The sequence below is a fragment of the Mixophyes fleayi genome, chromosome 1 (assembly GCF_038048845.1).
Source record: "Mixophyes fleayi isolate aMixFle1 chromosome 1, aMixFle1.hap1, whole genome shotgun sequence".
Taxonomy (NCBI): domain Eukaryota; kingdom Metazoa; phylum Chordata; class Amphibia; order Anura; family Limnodynastidae; genus Mixophyes; species Mixophyes fleayi.
The window spans coordinates 202,712,130-202,736,523 of record NC_134402.1 but is presented as its reverse complement, the minus strand read 5'-3'; the positions used below and the strand labels follow the sequence as shown (position 1 = coordinate 202,736,523).

Here is a 24,394-nt window from a genome sequence, read left to right as displayed (position 1 = left end):
ACAGACTGATATTCTGCAAAAGGCACAGGGATTGGACTGCTGAAAACTGGGGTAAAATCATTTTCCCTGATGAATCCTCTTTCAGATTGTTTAGGGCATCTGAAAAAATGCTTGTTCGGAAAAGGAAGGTGAGCGCTACCATCAGTCCTGTGTCATGTCAACAGTAAAGCACCATTCATGTATTGGGTTGCTTCTCAGCCAAAGGAGTGGGCTCACTCACAATTTTGCCTAAGAACACAGCCATGAATAAAAAATGGTGTCAAAATATCCTCCAAGAGCAACTTCTCCCAACCATCCAACAACAGTTTGGTGATGAACAATGCCTTTTCCAGCATGATGGAGCACCTTGTCATAAGGCAAAAGTGATAACTAAGTGGCTCGGGGATCAAAACATCAACATTTTTGGTCCATGTCCAGGAGATTCCCCAGACCTTAATCCCATTGAGAACTTGTGGTCATTCCTCAAGAGGCGGATGGACAAACAAAAACCAACAAATTCTGACAAACTCCAAGCATTGATTAGGCAAGAATAGGCGGCCATTAGTCAGTATGTGGCCCAGAAGTTGATTGACAGCATGTCGAGGCAAATTGCAGAGGTCTTTAAAAAGAAGGGTCAACACTGCAAATATTGATTCTTTGAATTAACTTGATGTAATTGTCAATAAAAGCCTTTGACACTTATGAAATACTTATAATTTTACTTCAGTATACCATAGCAACTTCTGACAAAAAGGTCTAAAAACACTGAAGCAGCAAACTTTGTGAAAACCAATACTTGTGTCATTCTCAAAATTTTTGACCATGACTATATAACATGCAATCCTCAATCTAAGGGAAAAACTCAGCCCCCTGAGCAGTGTAGGAGCTTATAGCCTGGATGAGAGAATAATATCTTACTAATGAAGATCTGTGTGCTATACAAGGATTAAAGGGAGCAAGCTCTCAAACAAGCATGGATTTAGAGGAGAATAATCTCAATTATAATGTGATTCTACAGGGAATTTAGAAGATTCCTCTACTAATGGGACATATAGAATGATTATTTTACACAATTTGTAAATTTTGCTTAAGCATATATACAACTCTATGAACATGGATAAGGAACCAACTGCGACAGAGGCTCATAAATATCCTTTTCAAGTGCGCAACAGAAAGGGTAGATTTTTCCCTGTACATCAGGTGGTGAAAAATAAAAACTTTTTCATAACGGGTGACTGGATCCCTTAGAAATAACTTATTGTATAAATTTATTTTAATTAGTGGCACAATGTGCTAATGTACATATTTTTTATTATTAAAACTGTATTGATTTCTGGGGTAGTAGGTTGAAAGAAATCTGATTTGTAACTTTTCTAAAGCAAATCCCATGCTTAGTAAGTCTTTTCATCTTAAAATGACCCACACATATTTTTTAACCTGAATGCACAGGAGGGATCATTAACTTTTTATTCTGTGTATCTTGTGTTATTCAGTTAGTTCCCCTTTCTTTTTAAGACACTACAGCAAGTAGGTTGGGATGTCACAGATTTATGTAAATTGTTTTAAATTTAAATTGCGTTTAATCCAAGTTTAGAAAATATATAGCATCCTGATGCTGAACATTGAATATAATATCTCAGATGTTGTGGTGCCAGATATGGGTAGTGGGCTGGATTAACCTCAGACAAAATGTGTGTTAGAAACACTATATAAAGAGCTATATTTTGTATTTCAACTATATATACCATCTGTACTTCTGGAATATCACTAGTACCTTCAGGACTGTTGAGCATTAAACATCTCTGTTTGAAGATTCTGCCTGACAGTAGTGTCAGCTGTATCCTATGACCAACAAATAAGATCTAATCTGCTCCCCAGCTGCCCTGTGTTGAACCCAGCGACTCTGTGTCAATGCTCTGTCTGCTACCCAGCAGTTCTGATCCAAAGTAAGCAGTCAGTAGATACCTGCCAACCCACAGCAAGGAGGCACTGTAGCAGCTATACCAGCTACCCAGATGAAAGCAGTTTCAGGTGCTGGCGAAGGAGCCTGGTGGCAGCAGCTGAATCCTAATACAACTATTGCGCAGTTGGCATTTACATGTTGGCTAGTGTCTGGTGGCAGGTGACACAAGTAGGAGTGGTCAGTAAAAGTCAGTTACTGATGGTGAGAAAGCAACTCAGATAAAGTGTGTAACATCATTTTCCACCCACAGACCAGGTAGCAAAGAAAGCCCATCCGGTCACATAAGGGCACAGGTGGAAAAGTTTCAGTCTAACTTGAAGATGGGAGTTCCATAAGAAATCCCCTGCATAGCAAGATGGACAATTGTTTTAAAATGCTTCATATGTCATCTGGAACCATTGTATAATCTGGTGTGGCTATGGCATCAGTTTTAAGCAGAAAGGCAAATAAAATCTGCGAGAAGCATCTTTAGGAACTTTTGCTTTTTCAGCAAGGGCAATGGCATCAGCATCGGTGGCTAGGAGAGCTCTCTGTTTTGGATGTTGGGCAGCACTCAATCAAAGAACAGTCTAGCCAATATCGAATGCTTTTTGAAAACAAATTGGACTCTGTCATACAGAAGTCTGGAAGCAAATCTAACCTCCTGCACAAGATAGAAGGCCAAAGAACTCTTCCTCAGAAGGCAGCAATACAAAGAGGTGAGAAGTTATGAGTCAGGGAGGCAGTACCACAGGCAAAATATGTCTACTACATCCAAACAGTCCTTTTGGGCATTAAAATTCATCAGGTCCTGGGTCAGCACTTTCAGTTCACCTGACTGCCCTTCGGTCTAGCGACATCTCCAGTAACTTTTACCAAGGTGCTAGTTACTCTGGTGGCGGAATTGAGGAAACAAGAAGCCATGCTATGGTCCTATCTGGCCAACACCCTTGTAGTGAGGAGGTCAGAGTACATTGTCAACTATAGAACAGTTCAGGTGATAGAACATGACTCGATCGTAAAAAAGGTGCAAACTAATCTCATCCCATCACAACAAATAAAGTTGCTGGCGGGTCCAGATAAACACCACACAGAACAAAGTGTCTGCAGGTGACTTGATACACCCCTGTTCAGACACAGACTCATCATCAAATGTCAATGTACCAAAATGTAAAAAAAAACTTTCACCTTGGTCAAGAAAAAAAGACCTGTAATCAAGGCAAAGTTATCTGCAGAAAAAAAAATGGCAACATGCTATTCTACACACACACAATGGCAAGGAAAGAATGAGGCCTTCGCCTTTCTCTATGAGTGCTAGTTCTGCAACTGTGACTGAGGCATCTTCTTGTAAGGTCAGTCGTGACCAAGCAAGACCTTGTAATTCGGACTCCAAAAGTGGTGTCCGAATACTTTTAGGTGTAAAAGCCGAGCTGGAAGAAAACAGTAAGGCATTAGAAGAAAATGTATGTTCATTCAGAAATGACACAAATTCCTGAGGAGAGTCACAGCCCAAGTGTAGTCAGTGATACAAAAATTGAGGATGCAACTTTGGAATTGCAACAGGATGAAGGGTAAATTTGTGAAGCCGACGAGAGCGCTAATGAGGCTGTTGATGAGAATGATGTTGTTTGTGTAAGTCCTGCACCAGTGGAAGCAGTTCTTGCACGTGATAAGAAAAAGGTCATTGTCATCCCTGGACATAAGACCAAAAAATCCACCTCTTATGTAATAAGATAAGGTAATAAAATCAGAGCAAGATGTAGCTTCTCTACAGAGGGACTTAAATAAACTGGAGGATTGGGCGGCCAAATGGAAATGGAATATGAGGTTTAACATAGATAAATGTAAGATTATGCATTTAGGGATCAAAAACATGAACGCAATCTATAAATTAAATGGGATTAATTTAGGAGAATCTATAATGGAAAAGGATTTGGGAGTGCTCGTAGATAGTAGACTTAGCAATAGTGCTCAATGTCAAGCAGCAGCTGCAAGGGCAAATAAAGTATTGGCATGCATAAAAATGGGCATAGATGCAAGGGAAGACAGTGTAATTTTGCCACTGCAGTACAGTTCTGGGCACCCCTCTATAAAAACGATAATTTGGAACTAGAAAGGGTTCAGAGAAGGGCGACAAAATTGGAAAACGGCATGGAGTCATTAAGTTATGAGGAAAGGTTAGCCAGTGTAGGCATGTTTACTTTAGAAAATAGGCATCTAAGAGGAGATATGATTACTATGTACAAATACATTACAGGTCAATACAGAGAACTTTCATGGGAACTTTTTACCCCAAGGACTATACACAGGACACGCGATCACCCCCTAAGGTTAGAGGAGAGGAGATTTCCCAACCAGCAAAGGAAAGGGTTCTTTACAGTAAAGGCAGTCAAGATATGGAAGTCATTGCCAGGGAAGGTTGTGATGGCAGATTCAATAGCTATGTTTAAGAAAGAGTTAGACAAATTTTTAGCGGAAAAGTGTATCCAGGGATATGACCGTTAATTAAAATGAAGGATAGTACTGGATATAGGGTAAACATAGGACTGCAATATTGGGTCTGGGGGGATTTTCACAATTGAAACAGCTTGGCGGTTGTTTACTCTGGGTCAATTTCAAATATAAGTGCAGGATCGCAGAAGATCCAAAATAGGTTGAACTTGATGGACTGGTGTCTTTTTTCAACCTCATCAACTATGTTACTATGTTATGTGTGGAATTATTTTTACCCAAATCCAGACAACAGTTGTCTAGCCATTTGTAGCGTTTGTAAAGCTACAGTCAGTAGAGGTAGGGACCTTAACCATCTAGGAACCTCATCCATGTTACGTCATTTGAAGTGAGTTCATGGCAAGCTGTTGTGAAAATCAGAAACTTATGCTAAAAAAACAACAACAAGCAGTCCATCATCTAGATCCCTTCTCTCACCTACATCCCGATGCCTGAAATCTACCCCCACAACACCGTCCTCATCAATATCCTCAGTAGCGATCGGAGTTAGTCCTGCATCCAAGTTGCTAAGGCTAGATGACTCCTCCACTATGCTGGATTCCTCAGAAGAATTCTTGAGCGTTAGACCCACTGCTGCTGCTGCTGGGGGTGAATCTTCATCCCAGAAGCAAACTACAAGTAGTTTACAACAATTGACTGTTAAACAATCCTTTGCAAGAGGAAGCAAGTATAAAAGCTGTCACCCAGTTGCAAAGCGGATCACAGACGCCATGGCAACTATGCTGGTATTAGATCTGCGTCCAATATCCACTATCAATGCAGCTGGTTCTAGACAGTTACTTGAGGTCTTGTGTCCACGTTACCAAATTCCATCACAACACTATTTCAATAGAAAAGCTATTCCTCACCTCTACCAGAAGGTTCGTAAAAATGTTATTATTGGGCTACAAATGCCATTCTACCCACTGTACACTTAACCACAGATTATATAACTGTGACAGCCCACTGGGTTGGTGATTCGCCTTCACCAGCAGGAACAGCAGCAGCATGTACCCAAGTTCGTCACATTTGTCAGAGGCAGGCTACTCTGTGCATCACCGGCTTCACCAAGAGGCATACAGCTGACAATCTGTTACAAAAACTAAGGGATGTCATTGCAACATGGCTTATCCCGCTTGGACTCTCCTTAGGATATGTCATTTCTGATAATGCAACCAATATTGTGAGAGCATTATAGCTGGGTGAATTCCCTCACATTCCCTGTTTTGCTCACAAAATAAAAACTTGGTGGTGCAGAGCTTTTTAAAAAATGACAGAGATGTGCAGGAGATGCCGTCTGTGGCCCGTAAAATATCTGGACATTTCCGACATTCGGGAACAGCATGATGGAGATTGCAGCAGGTACAAAAGCAATTAAATTTGCCCTGCCAGCAACTGAATCAAGAGGTGGTGATGGAATTCCACCTTGTATATGCTTCTGCGGATGGAGAAGCAGCGAAAAGCCATCCACGCTTACTCCACAAGCCATGACATTGGGAAAGAAGGGGAGATGTATTTTAGTCAAGCGCAGTGGAGAATACTTTTCGTTTTGTGCAAGTTGTGAAACCATTTGAAATAGTCACCTGTGAAGTGAGTTCAGACACTGCTAGCTTGAGTCAAGTGATTCTCTTAATTAGACTTTTGGAAAAGCAGCTTGAGAAACTGAAGGAGGAGATGAAACAAAGCAATTACGCTAAGTATGTTGGACTTGTAGAACAAGTACTTTATTTGCTTCGGCAGGATCCAAGAGTTATGAAAATCTTGAAATCGGATCACTACATTTTGGCGACTGTGCTTAATCCTCGGTTTAAGAGCTATGTCTTCTCTTTGTTTCCAACTGACCCAAATCTGAAGAGATGCAAGGAGCTCCTGGTGAGCAAGATGACAACTCAAGTGTTACGTGACAGTAAGGCGTCTCCTCCTTCAGTTTCTCACTCAACTGCTGGTAGGAAAAAACTTAGCTTTCCCAAGAGACCCAGGGATGATGCAGATGACATCTGGTCTGGTCTAAAAGAATTGACAGCTCTGCCGTTACTCCACCTGATCCTACTATCAACATCCAAAAGATGGTGGAGGATTATTTTCACGACCGCATAGAAATAAGACACATCAGACAGTTCCGTTACATACTGGGAGGAAAAAAAAGAACTCACTTTGCACTGCCTATCCTCCAGTGTGTACTCAGAAAGAGTTTTCAGCACAGCCGGGAACCTTGTCAGCGATCGGCGTAGGAGGCTACTTCCTCAAAATGTGGAAAAGATGATTTAGCTAAAAATGAACTTCAAGTTCCACGAGAAAGGCCTTTCCCGCCAATTACATCAAAATACTGAGACTTCTGTATTGGTGGATTCCAGCGGTGATGAATTAATAATATGTGAGGATGATGTACTAACTGATGAGGGTGAGGATTAGGCTAAGGATGATGAGAACATCTTACCACAGTAGAGTTCATTAACAGCACTGTTACCTTAGGTGCCTTAAGCCTATTTTTACCTTGTTTTGTGGGAGCCCAAACAAACCAAGCACTTCAGCCACGAGTGGTACTTTTCTGGCTGAAGTGCTTGGTTTGTTAAAGTTTGCATGTCCTTTTTAAGATCCAACATAAGGGTGGGTGGGAGTGCCCAAGGACAATTCCATCTTGTACCACTTTAAATTTCAGCCACCGCTGTGTGCTACTGTTACCTACATGTGCTATATACTGTTGTGTGCTTAGCAAAAATCTTAGACACCCATTGATGATGCAGATGACTCAGTACAACATTTTGACATCTGGGAATAAATGTATCAAGCTGAGAGTTTTCCGACGGGTTTGAAAAGTGAAGATGTTGCCTATAGCAACCCATCAGATTCTAGCTATCATTTTGTAGAATGTACTAAATAAATGACAGCTAGAATCTGATTGGTTTTTCAAACCCACCGGAAAACTCTCAGCTTGATACATTTACCCCCTGGTCTTGTCTACTGTAAAAGAATTGACCAGAATTAGTGACACCTCTGCTGTAACTCCACCTGATCCTACTATCAACTATCAACATCCAAAGAATGGTGGAGGACTATTTTTAATTTTTTTGAACGGTATAAAGACAATAGTTTTATTACCAAAGAACAACGTTGCTTGCAGAAGTAATGTAAGCATGGATGTCTAAAAAGACGTGTATATGTATTACCTTTCACTTTGCTGCTGTTTCATCAAGTGTTTGTAATCTGCACTTTACGTCAAAGGTTCCCAACTATATTATAATGGGAATTGGGGCTAATTCAAAGCTCAGTGATGAACTTGCTTTTTGCTGGGAATTACAATGGCTCTTTTTAGTGCGTTGTCTGGCACACTGGATTGGTCTGGGTCTGATAAAAGCACGCATCCCCGGGGGGGGTCAGCGCTCGTTGCCATGTATTAGCTGTAGAATTACCAGTTATCCAAGAAATGGGTGGAGAGATCAAATGAACCATAACTGGTTTCATGATCCAAGGACAATTCCAGCTTGCACCACTTTTCTTTTCTGCCATTGCTGTGTGCCAATGTGTCCTAGATGTGCTAGGAACTGCCGTGTGTTTGAGTCATTGCTCTGTCGCTTAGCATCCAGCCAGGTCACTGCAGTATTTGTTCGAATGTGTATGAAAATAATATTGTGACCTGTGAGGTGGTCAAAATTGACAGCAAATGACTTGAAATGACTTGAAATTAGTGTTATTGAGGTTAATAATAATGTAGTAAAAAAAGAGTAAAATAAATGTAATTTTAGCAAAAAAAAAAACAGGGATTTTAGAAAAAAATAGGTATCCAAAATCATAGAATCATAGAAGTAATTGTACAGGCATACAAGATGAATGGGCATAAGATACCAGAGATCCTGAGAGCCCATTCAACATAGTCAGTAGCAACATATTAGACAAGAAAGGCTCAGGCTCCAGCAATAGAGCTTTGCAAAGCAGCTGGATGGACATCTATTCATACCTTTGCTAGCCATTATCATTTGGGTATCTTTTCCTTCACTAATTCCAAGTTTGGGACACATGTGCTCCACTCCGCCACTAAATAAATTCAGGACTTTGCATCATATGTGGTTGATCTATCTTTTGTAGCACTCTTTACTGTATTGCTTGTGTACATCTCTTTTTAATGGCTGCCATGGAGGACTGAAGAGGAAACTGTTAATTATGCTTACCATTAACTCCTTTTCCTTAAGTACTTCATGGCATCCCAGTTTCCCACCCATGCATATTATGTTTATATATTTAGAGAAACAGGGGAAGAGGAGAAGCTACCTTATACACCATCGGATGGGCATTTTTTAACCTGTCTTTATTTTAAATGTCATGAAGTATTTATTTAGGAAAAGGAATAAAAAGGTAAACATAATTCATATTTAATAAAATTTTATGTGCTGTAACCTGCTGTAACCTATTTTTGGTATCTATTTATATGCTACACTATATGGAGTCCTTCTGTTTATGTCTAGATCATGCTCATGTTTAAAAAAATGTCACAAAGATTTATTTAATTGATGGTATTCTAGTAAAATAGGAACACTCTGCTTTCATATACATTTATTGTAGCTTTCAGAATATTGCTTTGCATGCTATCTTAGATAGGAGTCATGTTGTTTTTTTTTGAATAAACATTCATGAAGAGAAGCAAATGAATAGAACATAATGCTCAGGGTGACACTTAGTTATCATATAAAAAGAAAAGAAAATGTGTATATATCAGGCACTCAATGACAATGTAATTTCTATAATAATTAAAATATGCATTACCATACTTACCAACTCTGAAATGTTGGTATCCGGGAGCCTGAGGGGGAGGTGCTTTTTTTGGACCCGTGATGACATAACGCAAACATGTCATTTGACAGCTAGGGAAGTGGGCACTTCCTAGTGAAGTGGGCAGATCTGGGAGATTGCCACACTCTCCCGGGAGTCCGTGAGACTCTCGCAAAATGCGTGAGTCTCCCGGACATTCCGGGAGAGTTGGCAAGTATTCATTACACTTTAATGATATGTATTAAAAATGGAGAGTAATCATATCTCCTATTATAATACTAAACTAGTGAAGTATCTGAAAAGGAAAATTGAAAATACTATTGGATAATGGAATTTTTAACTGTTAAAATGGTAGCTACCCAGCTACCACACTGCTCACTTAAATATGGATATTAGTAATTTTTATTATTCATGTTACCACCTTAAAATAAAGTTGTTTATTAGCTGTGTGTTTACACACACCACAACAAAAAGAACACATGACTTTTCTTAGTGCGGTGTTAGAATCTGTATTAAGTTATCAGGTGGATACAAATGTACCTTTGTTAAAAGATCATCACTGGAGTGTCTCTTTAGAAGCTCCTTCCGCAAGGCCAGATATATTCTGTCTTGGAGCTTTTGAACTTTGTTGGATTCTGTTAGCCACAGACGATCTGAAAGACACAAAAATAAATAATAAATTACAGGTCACTAAGGGGTCTATGCATTACTAAGATGCGGTACAGCTAAATATGCATTGCTGCACATCGCAGTGATTCATATTTAGGTACCACTAAGATGCACCATGCCGGGCCTACTCTGGGACTCCCGGCGAAGTTACCCCTCTCCTGCGGTCTTTTTTACCTGCACACAGCACTTCCATGGTACCGGATTCTGCGAAGCCAGAGAGGCTTCAGCAGAATTCCATAGGAAATGACAGGTAATGCCATCTGGCGTTACCTGTCCGTGCAATGCGAAGCTTATCAAAGTTTCATGCATTGCAGAACATCAAAGTCCCCATAGTAATCTATGGGGTTTGTGATGCTGCACGGTGTCAGCCTAAACGGAGGAGATTTCATAGAAATCTCCTCCGTTAGGCAGTTAATACATAGCAAACTTACATAAAAGATGCGAAAAACTGCCGTTTCCACATCTTTTAAGTAAGTTTTTACTTGATGCATATATAATTAAATATGCATATGCTAAATATTTTCAATAGATTCCCTTAAACAAAACATTTCTAATTTTACCAATCAGGCTCCTGATATAAGAACACACTAAGTCCTAAATATGCTTTCATAAATCGGTAAGACAAAAGGATTCTGGTTTACAGGAATGTGCAAATTACTTTTATTACACAACTGTGTAATTATTTTTTTTTTTAATGAAAAAGTTGACCAATTTTGACCAGTAGAGTGCAGTCTATAGAGCACTGTACAATTCAAACCCAATTCTGGAGTCTAATGTACAATGCAGAACACATTCTGGTGATCACTATATAATACAAAGCTTATAGGTGGTCACTATACAAGGTAACTCCACTACCTGGTGACAAGGCAGACCCAAATGTCTGGTGGCTGCTATGGAATGTAAACCCTAATCACTGCCGACTATTAAAAATGCAGACCTGTGCAAAGTGTGCTACACTTTCGCATCAGTGTGCTACAACTCCTTGCATCATTTCACAAGGTTTGGGCTTCTTGGTCCTCTTTTCATGGACAACCTCAGCTTAATCTCTAATCCAGTATTTGTTTACGATCTTGTTTCCCTCTTAGACCTTATCCATAAGGAATTCCCCTTCCCCACTTTGCTTTATTCTGTCCCCAAGCCATCCTCTGTACCCCTTCCCTTGTTCCTTTGTAAAATTTGCATAATCAGTTTTTGTTTATGGATTTTGTTTTTGGTTACAAGCTGGATTTTCTGTAGAGTCATGCCGTGTTTAAGCACTTAAATTGGTAGCAGTGCTGTTTGATGCTTGTACAATGGACTTTAAATAGCTTACTGTGGCAGCCAATGAAACTCACAGGCTTATGTGCCAGAGGTGCTCTCTACACTGATTGTTATGACAGTTTCTATCATTTTTCCTAGCAACAATCCCACAGACCACTTGTGGTGGGAAAGAGATTCTTTGCAAAACTGAAGTTACGCAGCGCAAATTAAGTTTTGGACTCACTGTGCACCTCAACTTGTGTAAATGAACCTAGATTTTTGCTGGAGCACATAGCTGATGGCTGCATTTGTGGAGGAGCAACATGTTGTGCAGGCAGAAGGGATTAGTAAAGGTGTTCCTGACAAAGTACAGGCAGAAGCACTAATTTGCCTAGTTTTCGGAACAGTGCAGAAACAAGATTTCATTTTGCTGAGCAAGATTATTGTAATGAGATAATGGGGAGAGGGGACATTTCCGTAAAAAGGAATTAATTATGTTAATGTGAATTGCACAAGGGAGAAATAATCATTAAGTTAACTAACCATTGGCTAATTATATATTATTAAAATCAATATTAACATTATCTCTTTTCAAGATTCTGCTCCTGATTTCATCAACCACCAATGGATCCTGAAGTCCTTTACCACACTCCATATTATCCATACAAAGGACACAAGTGATTCCACCAAGCACTCCACATAAACAAATGGAAAAGTTTTACCACTTCTTTGCTCTTCCCTCAAGGATCTGTACTTGGATCATTGCTTTTTAATATATTTATTGGTGACATTTCAAATGGTATTGAAGGAAAAGTATGCCTTTTTGCAGACGACACAAAAATATGCAACAGGGTAGACATACCAGGAGGAGTAAAACAAATGATTGATGATCTAGGTAGACTAGAGGAATGGTCACGTAAGTGGCAACTACAGTTTAATGCAAAAAAATGCAAAATCATGCACTTAAATAAAAAAAAAACCAAAGTCTAAATATAGTAGTAATGGCACTATGATGGAAACTACTGAGTAGGAAAGTGATCTAGGAGTCACTATTTCAGATGACTTAAAGGCAGGAAAGCAATGTAAAAAAAAGCAATGAGAAAGGCAAGTCTGATGCTTGGTTGCCTAGGGAGAGAAATTGGTAGCAGAAAGAAAGAAGTAATAATGCCACTGCACTGCCTCATACTGTGTTCAATTCTGAAGGCCATATCTCCAGAAGTATATAAATACATTAGAGCAATGTTTCCCAAACCCAGTCCTCAGGGACCCCTAACAGTGCATGTTTTCCATATCTCTTTGCTGGAGCACAGGTGTATTCATTACTGACTGACACAGTTTAAAATATTGTACTACTTATTTCACTTGTGACATGCAAAACCTGCTCTGTTAGTGGTCCCTGAGGACTGGGTTTGGGATTTCCCAATCTACATTAGAGACTTTACAAAGAAGGGCAATTAAAATGGTGCTTTGCAAACAGCACAAAACTTACCTGGAAAGACTAAAATGAATATGTTTATTTTGGAGCAGAGAAAGGAAGGGGGGGACATGATAGAAACTTTCAAATATATCAAGGGTTTTTAACAAGGTATAGGAGGGAAACATTCTTCAAAGGAAGAGAGGTATTAGAACATGAGGACATTGTTACGACAACCAATGCGGTATAAACTTATAGAACAGGTAGAAGAAGCCTTCACCTTTAGCAGCCGCCTTTCCCGTAGAGACTGGTTATGCTCACAGGTACTCAGATGCCCCCAGGTCTTAAACTCAAAGGAGTATAAGTTTATACTCACACGGCTGCGCACAGCTATGGATGATGACACACTGAACAGAGGCAGGCCAGCGATCTGCAGACTGGGCGGAGAACCTGAGAAGTCAGGTATCAGCACGGTCCGGGTCACAGGCAACGGTTCTGAATCAAAGGATAAGCAATGGATCAGGATCACAGGCAATGGTTCACAGTCCGGGTACAGGCAATATGGCAGGCCCTCCCTGCCTCCCTGTCTTAAATACCAACACAGACCAATGGCCACAGAGGGGAGTAGCAAAACAATCAGCCCAGGAGCTGAATAATAATAAATGATTAGCACTATTTGCGCACATCCCCGGCTAGCCCTAATGCTGGGACGCGGCGCTCACAGACAATGCATCCCGACTGTTGCCTGTTGCAACGGCCGGGGAAGAAACAGGAAGCGTCCTGTTGGCACAGAGAGTCGCGGAGGCCTGAGACACTGCTGCGGCTCATAACAGTACCCCCCCACTTGAGGAGGGGTCAAGGAACCCCGACAACCAGGTTTTCCAGGGAATTTTTTAAAGAATTTCCTGAGCAGTTTGTCAGCATGTAGGCATCTCTGAGGAATCCAAGAGCTTTCTTCTGGGCCGTAGCCCTTCCAATGCACCAGGAAATGGGTTTGCCCCTGGACTTTTTTTGAGTCGAGAATCTTCTCTACAGCGAATTCAGCGAATTCAGGAGACCCATGCACCATGACTGGTCGGAGTTTCGATGGTTTATAAGTTTGAAATCTGGATGACGAGACAACAGGTTTCAGGAGGAAACAGTGGAATGTATTAGGGATTCTTAACAAAGATGGAAGCTTGAGCCTGAAGGCAACTGGTTTGACTTTCTTAATAGAGAAGGGTCCGATGAACCTAGGTCTCAATTTCTTGCAGGGTTGTTTGATCCTAATATTGCGGGTGGACAGCCATACTTTGTCTCCTACTTTAAGAGAACAGCTCCTGCGGTGACAATCTGAAAAAAAATTTGCTCGAGCAGAGGCCTGAAGCAGGGCGGAATGGACCTTCTTCCAAATACTTCTAAGACGAGAGACAGTTGGGTGTATACCAGAGGAGTCAGAAGAATTAATTGCAAAGAGGGAATTGGCCCTGGGATGAAAACGAAAATTACAAAAGAATGGAGATATGCGGGTGGAAAAATGACAGGAATTGTTGTACGCAAATTCAGCCCACGGGAGCAATGAAGACCAGTTGCTATGAAATTTAGAAATGTTTTATCGAAGGAATTGTTCCAGAGACTGATTGACTCTTTCAGACTGACCGTTTGACAGTGGATGATAGGCAGATGAAAGACTGATATTGATATGACATGGTGGATGAACAATGATGCCAGGGTCTTAGCACTGGGTAACCCTGCCAGAGGAATAAAGTGGGCCATTTTGCTGAACCGGTCAACCACCACCTAATTTGTACTGTGACCAGACGAGCTGGGTAGATCCACAATGAAGTCCATTGAGAGATGGGACCACGGTTTAGTTGGAGCGGACAAGGGCATGAGTTGACCCGACGGAGAACCTCTAGCAGACTTGTTCCTGGCACAATCCTTAAATGATAGGACGAAATCTCTGACATCAGAAGATAGGGTAGGCCACCAAACAGAACGTGAGAGAATTTCGGTGGTATTAAAGATGCCTGGATGACCAGCACTCTTATTTTTATGGGGTTCGGATAAGACGGCCTTTCTGAGGAGAACTGGTACAAACGACTTGCCTGACGTAGTCTCGGGATGAGCAATTCTCTAGAACTGGCTGATAGATGCCCCTAGATCCTGGGTCAACCCTGCATGAATAGAAGCTGGAGGAGTGATTGGAAGCGAAATAGTAGGCAGGGCGTGAGAAGAGATGAAACTTCGGGAGAGAGCGTCCTTTAGTATTCTTGGAGCCTGGTCTGTAAGAGATACTGAAGTTAAAGCAGGTAAAAAACAATGCCCAACGTGCTTGCCTGGAATTTAAGCGTCTAGCCGATTCAATAAAGAGAAGATTCTTGTGATCCGGAGATAACGTGGAGCCAGTTTCTAGCCAGTTTCGCCATTCCTCAAATGCCCATTTGATAGCTAATTGCACACGTCGTAATTAATCTCAGCAGAAGAGAATTTTCGTGAAAAGTAGGCACATGGGTGTAACTTGTGGTCTCGAGGATCCTTCTGGGACAGAACAGCACCTGCACCTACATCGGATGCATCTACTTCAATGGCGAAAGGTAATTCAGGATTGGGGTGTCTCAAGACTGGAGCAGAGGCAAATGGTGACTTTAGGGCTTCAAAAGAGAGTATGGCATTGGAGGTCCAATTGGTGGCATCAGCCCCTTTTCGGGTTAAGGCGGTAATAGGAGTGACTAGGTCAGAGAATGATTGAATGAATCTGCGGTAATAATTTGCGAAATCTAGAAATCTCTGGATGGCCTTGAGATTAGTTGGACGTACCCATTCTAAGATGGCTTGAACTTTGCTAGGGTCCATTAAGAACCCATCTGGAGAGATAATGTACCCGAGAAAAGAGACTTTCGGACCTCAAATTCACATTTATCTAGTTTAGCGAATAGTTGATGCTGCCGGAGTTTAAGTAAGACCTGTTTCAAATGAAGGCGGTGCTGATCCAAAGACGAAGAAAAGATCAAGATGTCATCCAGGTATACCACAACAAAGCGGCCTAGGAATTCACTGAGGACATTGTTAATTAGGTCCTGAAAGACAGCGGGTGTATTGCATAAACCAAAAGGCATGACCAAATACTCATAGTGACCTGAATGAGTGTTGAATGCGGTCTTCCATTCGTCCCCATGTCTGACACGAATAAGGTTATATGCACCACGTAAGTCGATCTTGGTAAATACTGAAGCACTTCTGAGCTGATCGAAGGGGACTGATATGAGTGGAAGTGGGTAGATTTTTTTATGGTGATTTTATTCAACCCGCGGTAGTCTATGCAGGGTCGTAGAGTCCCATCTTTTTTGGAGACGAAGAAAAATCCGGCTCCTATTGGAGATGTAGAAGGCCTAATGAAGACTTTCTTGAGATTTTCCTTAATGTACTCCTCCATGGCCTGCGTCTTCGAGAGAGAATACAATCTCCCCTTAGGGAGTTTAGAGTCAGTAACTAGGTCAATTGCACAATCGTAGTCACGATGAGGAAGCAAAGTGTCAGCTGCCTGTTTAGAGAAAACATCTTGAAACTCATGGTAGGGTATAGGCAGCTGATCCAAAGAGACCTGGAGCAGACAAACAGGCACAGATAAGCAGGATGAAGAACAAGACGGACTCCATTGAATGATGTCTCCCTTGCTCCAATCAATGACCGGATTATGGAGCTGTAGCCAAGGATGTCCCAAGATTACCAGAACGGAAGAGCACCTAATAAAATAAAAGGACAAGGCTTCGGAGTGTAGCGCCCCCCACGGTGAGTTGTAATAGTGGTGTCTGGGAACACACTTTTCCACCTGGTAGGGGACCTCCATCCAGGCCACTGACAGTGATCGGCGATTCCACCTCAATGACAGGTATTCCCAAGGAATGGGCAACGTCCAGATCCAGAAAGTTTCCAGCGGCGCCGCTGACCAGGAAGGCAGAGATAGGAGCAGATTGTGCACCAAAAGAGATAACCGCAGGAACCAGGAGTACATTTTTGGAAGATATTATTTGTAAGCCTAGACGGAAGTCTTCCACGTTCTCTAGGCTTGCTCTTTTCCCTATGTGTCTGATTTGTCTGACTTGTTTGGACAAGCTCAAAGAAGATGGCCCCTGTTGCCACAATACAGACAAAGGCATAAGGTACTTCTCCGAGTTTTTTCTTCAGAAGTGAGACGATACACACCCAGTTGCATGGGCTCGGCGGCTTCATAATGTACAGCAGGAGGAACAAGAAAATAACTTGAGGAAATACAGGTGTCCCTCTCAGCCCTCCTTTCTTTAAACCTGCGGTCAATCTTGATGACCAGTTGCATGAGATTCTCCAGTGTAGCTGGTACTGGATATTGTACCAGGGAATCTTTTATTTGTTCTGAAAGACCCAAACAGAATTGGCTACGGAGTGCCGGGTCATTCCACTCGCTGTCTGTGGACCAGCGCCTGAACTCCGCACAGTATTCCTCAGCTGTGTGGCGACTCTGTTTCAGGGCCCTGAGGTGTGATTCAGCCGAGGCGACTCTGTCAGGATCATCATAAAGGAGTCCTAGGGCATGAAAGAACGCATCAACAGATTGGAGTGGAGGACTTGTGGGAACAAGGCTGAATGCCCAGGATTGAGGATCACCCTGCAAGAGAGATATAATGATGCCAACTCTTTGAAGTTCCGATGTAGGTTCAACAGTACAAGGAAGCTTGCTGGGCTTGTGAGGCCCTGGCAGATTCCTCTTGCGCGGACAATCTATGTGACAAGCCTTGAACCATCTGAGATAGCGTTTGGATTTGGTCCACCAAGTCTTGAGCTGGAGAAAGATTTGTTCCGCTTTCATCCATGGGAATAGTTTCCCAGTTTTCACTGGCCGGTTATAATGTTACGACAACAAATGCGGCATAAACTTACAGAACAGGTAGAAGAGGCCTTTACCTTTAGCAGCCGCCTTTCCCGTAGAGACTGGTTATGCTCACAGGTACTCAGAAGCCCCAGGTCTTAAATTCAAAGTAGTATAAGTTTATACTCACACGACTGCGCACAGGTACGGATGATGACACACGGAACAGAGGCAGGCCAGCGATCTGCAGACTGGGCGGAGCACCGGAGAAGTCAGGTATCAGCACGGTCGAGTCACAGGCAACGGTTACGAATCCAAGGATAAGCAATGGATCAGGATCACAGGCAATGGTTCACAGTCTGGGTACAGGCAATATGTCAAGGTCACAGGCAATGGTTCAGAATCAGGAGACAGGCAATAGGTCAGGGTCACAGGCAAAGGCTCAGAATCCAGGGACAGGCAATAGGTCATACACAGGCAATCATATCCAGTGTTTTTACCAACATAGCACAGGAGCAGGCTAGGCACAGGAACACTGAACTATAACCGGCAGGGAGGCTAGGCCCTAAGCGGAATAGCCTCCCATCAGATGTGGTAGAGGCGACTACAGCAATTTAAACATGCTTGGGGTAGACATAAGGATACCCTTACAAATAATAAATGATCAAATATTGTTTCAAGTTACCGTAGGTTAAAAAATCAACAGACTATATGGGCCAAGCAGTTCTTATCTGTCATCAAAGTCTATGTTCCTATGTTACAGTGTCTTTCCTACAGTGCCTGTATGCTAAGCATAGAGGGAGGCTTTGGAGGACCCCATTACATTATCCAAAGTCGTATATGTTATCAAAGTGGCTAGATATGGAAATGCACCATATAACAAACATTTTACTGCTCTATTTGAACCCAAACTAGTTGATTTATTTAACTTTATTCAGTGAAGATAAGCCTTTCACTCATTAAATGCAAAGAAATAGAATTGCACTGACACATAAGGCATGGATGACACACAAATTTGTGATAGCTACTGCTCTAACTCTCTTATAATCACACAATAGATCAAATTGTCTCTCTCCCCTCATTTCCCAGAAATGATTAACCTAGTGAACTACGATAGCAAATGGAAAATCTAACTACACTATGCATCTATGCTCTTCTTACTGGATGCCCAAAATGCATTTGGCAGGTTGAACTGGCACAACATGTTCACCGCTGTTCACTGCTGTGATCGATAAGCAATATACTTTTTCCTCTGGTCTGATGTCAAACTTGGTAACCACCAAATCAAAGGCATCCAATTAAGCTCCATTAAACATAAACTGTAACTTTTTATAGATTGTATAATTCTAGCAATTTTTGCATAATCACAATGTTGAATTTATTGATACTTTTGTCTGATTTTCAACAAGTTTCTAGTTCAATAACTAAAACTCACAAGTCCTTAAAGATACTTCAGCTGTACTTTCTGGTGGTCCTCACATACCAAGAGATACAAATCACCAATAACTATGTGACACGTTACCAGGCAAGTTATCTTGCTCTCTTGGCGAAACTGAAATCTTATCAAATGGCATTCCTATATTGTATCCTGGTTTGGGTATACAGAGGTAGTCAAAATGACTTAATTCCCTAGAACTCCTTACCTTTTGCACACACTTCCAATAGTTGTCCCTGAAAAAAGTGTCTTGTGTATTGCAGAAAACAATCATGAATTTCATATGGACTAGAAAGAGACCAAGGATTAAAACCACTATCATGATAAAAACCTTGGGACATCTGGGTGTCCTGCATGTCCGCAGATATTAGTTATCCAGCCAACTGTGTTTCATGATTAAAACACACTCTATGGTCTAATGTCATGGCTTGCCATTGCAAATACTTCCCAAGTTCCCCCTCTACCAATCCCTTCACTGGCTCCCCTTCCCCTACAGAATCCTCTTCAAGCTCCTCACTCTTACATACAAGGCCCTCGCCAACTCCATTGCACCCTACATCTCCACCCCCCTCTCTATTCATGCTCCATCCCAACCCCTCCGATCTGCCAATGACCGTCGCCTCTCTTCTCCCCTGATCACCTCCTCCCAAGCGCGTATCCAAGACTTCGCCCGTGCTGCCCCCCTCCACTGGAACAAGCTTTCTCCCTCCATCAGAACTTGCCCTAATCTGTCCAGTTTCAAACGGGCTTCAAAAACCCACCTTTTTCTTAAAGCCTTCCAGTCTCCCACTTAACTTCCTAACTTTTCTTCTGCCTCTTCCCCTTCATTTCCCTTCCCTTATCCTGCATTCCTCCTTCTCTCTCTCTCCCCCCCGTGTCTCTCTGTCTGTCTACCCCACCCCTTAGATTGTACTCTCCTTTGAGCAGGGTCATCTCTCCTAGCCCTCCTCCTCGAGGACCCTCTTCCCCCCGTCCCCTCTCGCGCCCTCTTCTCCCCTCTGGGAGTTTCCCTGTCATCCGTGCCCTCCCTCTTGGGATCCGTCGTATGCGGACCTTCCCCTCTCCCCTGCTCTAGCTGTGCTTTGAGCTCACTGAGTTACTGTGCTTATTGTTTACTGTACTGTGCTGTCTCACCTCGTATTGTAATTTTGTTTGTCCCTCTACGGCGCTACGGACACCTAGTGGCGCCCTATAAATAAAAATTAATAATAATAATACTAGTTCTTAAACAATTGTTCTGAATTCCCTGGGCATCTAGGCCCCTAACACCTGTCACACAATTAACCATGTGGGATTATCACCTAGTGGGACTTGATCAAATGAAAATCCTACTTTTGGGAGCAATACAAATCTGAACTTGTGTACAGACTTTTGTCAGATAATAATATTTAACCTTTTTTACACTTCATGGAGCCTTGTTCAGTCTTGAAGACATAACATTATCATTATATACAAATAAGACACTGTGTAACACATTATATGGCACTTGCTAAACACAATGCACCCATGTATAATTGCTTTGAAGCTTAATACCAACCCAATCTGAATATATTTTTATATTTAAATACCTCTTTTCCACTGTCAAACATGTCAAGATGGGAGACAGACATTTTACTTGTTCTGATAGATCAGACATATGGAGAGATGTGTAACTAAGAAGTAGAGAGCATACAATATTTGGAGGCCCCGACGTCCCCGCTGCTCAATTGCGATCGCAGCTGCGATCATGTGACCCGCCCCCTCCCCCTGTCAGCTGATCTGTGTTCTGAGTTCTCAGTGAAGCCAGAAACCAGGAACCTCATCAAACGGTGTAAGCACGATTACTGTTTTTTATAAGGTGCTACAAAATCTGCAGCACTGTATAGTGGGGAAGTAGAGGAGTAACTGGCAAATTACTGGACATGCCAGAAGCATAATATCATGTATAACTCGTAATAGGAAGGTATAAAACAAGTAACGTGAATAACATACTGGAGGGTAAGTATGACTGATTACAGCCAGGGCCTATGAGAAGTGCTGGATAACAGTTATTAAGTCAATTTGTCTTGTTACTGACATAAAAATAGCGTATTGTTTAAAGAGGGTGTGTGACAAGGATACAATAAAAATACAGTCCTCATCTGAAACGTTGCAAGGAATGCCTGATTAATCTACATGGCCGTGCCTGATATTTCAATTGGAAGTTTAGTAAAATATTGATCATAGTTATACTTGTATACAGTATAGTAAGTGAAACATTTTGGACCTTTATTTCAGGTGACAGGGGTTATAAAGGCTTGGCCGGACTTCCAGCATGTTAAGCCATTATAGATATCATATTTGTAGGTTCCTTACTATCCCTGACACTGTATTTCCCGTACCACTAACAATCTAGAGATCCAGTAATAGTGCTATGAATGGTTCAGTTCCTGCCATCTTGATTACCAGAAGACAGTGAGAGCCTGTCCTGCAGCAATCAACATATCGGTAAGTATATTCTTTAACCATTTGTTTGTACTATATATATATATATATATATATATATATATATATATATATATATATATATATATCTATCTATCTATATATGTATATATATATATATATATATATATATATATATATATATATATATATATATATATATATATATATATATATATATATATATATATATATATATATATATATGTATATATATATATGTATAAATACATACATACAAGTTAACCCGTGCATGATACTCATGCATTCTAGTCAAATCACGCTACTTAAGGTGTTAAAAAGTAGTAGGTCAGTGTATAACTCCGCCCAGCAGGTGGCGCTGGAGCTTGGTTTTATTTTTTACACACACACACACACACAGACAGACTAACACACGCCACTAGACATTTATATTATAGATATATATGTGTGTGTGGTCACTTGCATGGCATATTATTTGGGGCACTACTGGGTCGCATAACATTGGGGGCACTATGTGGCATAACTTTGGGGCACTACTGTGTGGCATAACATTGTTTTGGGGGCACTACTATGTGACATAGGGGGGCTGCCTATCTATACTAAACCATAGGATTATGGTTTAATATTAATTATTAATTATGGTTTAATATTAATACTAAACTATAGTGAGGGGGGCTGCACAGAGAACACTATAGGGAGGGGGTGATGGGACCTTTAATGCTGAGGTGGTTTGGGTCTATAATTTAATGTGAGGCTGAGTGTGGGGAGGAGAGTTATCTATTAAATGTGAATATTAATTATTTAATGCTAGGAATGGTCGTGGGAAATGGATGTATTAAACGTAAATGCTATTAATTTATTGCTGGGGCTGTTTAGAGGGAGGGTAATGGGTTTATTTATTAAATGGGAATACTATTAATTTAATGTTGGGGTTGGTTGGAGGGAAATAGATCTATTTATCAAATGTGAGCACTATTACTTTAATGTTGAGGCTGGAGAGAGGCCTAATTATTAAATGTGGGTGCTGTCGATTTAATGGCAGGGATGGTTGCCGTTTCTAAATGTACCCATTATTTTTTCCAAATAGGGCCCTCAACATTCCAGGATCCAGACAAGCCACAACTAAAGAAACCAGCAGCCACAGGTGGTAAAAGTGACAACAACAGGTAGGACAGTCTGTCAAATGTTGAGTCTAGTGCAGGCTTGGCTAACCTGTGGTACTCCAGGTGTTGTGAAACTACAAGTCCCAGCATACCCTTACAGCAATAAGCTGCTATATATTGGCAAAGCATGTTGGGGCTTGTAGTTTCACAACACCTGGAGTACCACAGGTTAGTCAAGCCTGTTCTAGTGGGACAATCCTGATTTTTGGTGACTGTTCTGCCCAATCTAAGGGGCAGGTCAAGACTGTGTATTCTTTATACACACACTGTATGCTTTATATACTACACTAAGGTGCTAGCTGTCCTTCGTGGACTGACCACTCCCCCTCTAGTGTCAGGTCCCGCCTATATGATGGCTAACCACACCCCCTCTGGTGGGCCCCTAGTGTTGCAGCTCCCCGGTGGGCCCTTCATGCCCCAGTCCGACACTGCCTTCAGATAATCCAGTACCTCATCTGCCCTGAAATCTAAGGCACAATTTTTCTTTCCTTCCTTTATTCCATGTGTTGGATGCTGTTTATGTACCTTATATGAGCTGCACGGTGGCTTAGAGGTTAGCACTTCTGCCTCACAACACTTGGGTCATGAGTTTGATTCCTGACCACGTGGAGTTTGTATATTCTCCCCTTGTATGCGTGGGTTTCCTCCGGGTGCTCTGGTTTCCTCCCACAGTCCAAAAACATACTAGTAGGTTAATTGGCTGCTATCAAAAAATTTACCCTAGTCTGTATGTCTGTGTGTGTGTGTGTATGTTAGGGAATTTAGACTAAGTTTGAATGGAATTAGTGGCGCTATATAAATAAATGATGATGATATGCAGAGGCGAACGGAGGATTGTCAGGGGGGGGGGGCTCCGTTTTTTCAGCGCTGTCCTATACAGCAGCCGCGGCGGTGCTGTATACACTACAGCACCGCCGCGGACGCTTCTTTGACATCGCCGCGGCTGCTGTATAGGACAGTGCAGCTATAGCGGCCACTTAGTGCAGGGGGGGGTTTCTGGAGACTCAGAAACCCCCCCTGCGTGCATCACTGTTATGTCCTCCTGCTTACTTCTCTTAATAAAAGCATTTACCAGAGCATTGGTGTTAAAAACCAAATTGAGTACTGATAAAAAAAAAATCAATATCTGAAGGTTACTTTGACATTAAGGTAAAACTAGCAGGATTAAGTATTTTGAATGAATATATATTTATGTGTGTGTGTGGGGGGGGGGGGGGGTTGCACTCCAAATGCAGTTGAAGCTTTTGAGATGAACCATTTACATGAAAACCTGTGAATCAATGCCTCACCCACTGGGTTTTTAAAGTATGATACAGACTTGCTGATACAACACATTCCCCGTCAAAGAGCCTTTTTTAGCCTTCTCCATTCAGCATAGATTGTTCTGTTTGGCATATGAATAGCTATAGATACAGCTTTACTTAAACAATGAGACTAGTTAGGGAATTTATCAAGCTATACTACCCAGTGACAAACTGTAAGATACCCACCTGGCCTCTGCATTTCTCCCTGTAATACACAGAGCATGAACAAATTCAAAGTATAAGCTGACATAACGGTCTACACCAATAGCTAATTTGCATTAAGCAACAGCCACAGAGAAAAGGAGTTTTGGTACTGATTTTCTATACAGTAATATATGCTTTAATAACTGTCCATTGTAATTAGAGTTTTCTTAAGATTTACTATTAAGCACATTTTTAAATACAACTTTCAGGTACAAATAGTTTTGCATCAGGTATGCACTGAGAACATGTTAGTAGTTAAGTCTAATTGACTCTGAGAAAAAGTCCATTTTCTCTCCACAATTAGTAAAGTATGTTCATACTAACAAAAAATATAAGTCAACATTAAAATGATACCATTAATAAAATCACAACACTTTTAAAGTACTGTAAACACATGTTAAATAACTAACAGTACTTGAAAACAAATGGATTGCTAATTACTAAGTTAGACTTGTAAAACTGTAGAACTTATATGTAAAATGTTCCAAAGGTTAACCTGAATATTCAGATACTTACATTTC

General features: G+C 41.3%; 1 protein-coding gene across 5 annotated transcripts in view; it reads right to left on the bottom strand.

Moving 5' to 3' along the window:
* Positions 1 to 24,394, bottom strand: part of LOC142148299 (nuclear receptor ROR-beta-like) — a 140,039-nt gene that overhangs the window by 22,498 nt on the left and 93,147 nt on the right. For all 5 annotated transcript variants that reach the window (XM_075204774.1, XM_075204775.1, XM_075204778.1 and 2 more), the window contains one exon: positions 9,716 to 9,828. In XM_075204774.1, the coding sequence (XP_075060875.1) occupies positions 9,716 to 9,828 (113 nt within the window). The remainder of the gene's footprint in view (positions 1 to 9,715; positions 9,829 to 24,394) is intronic.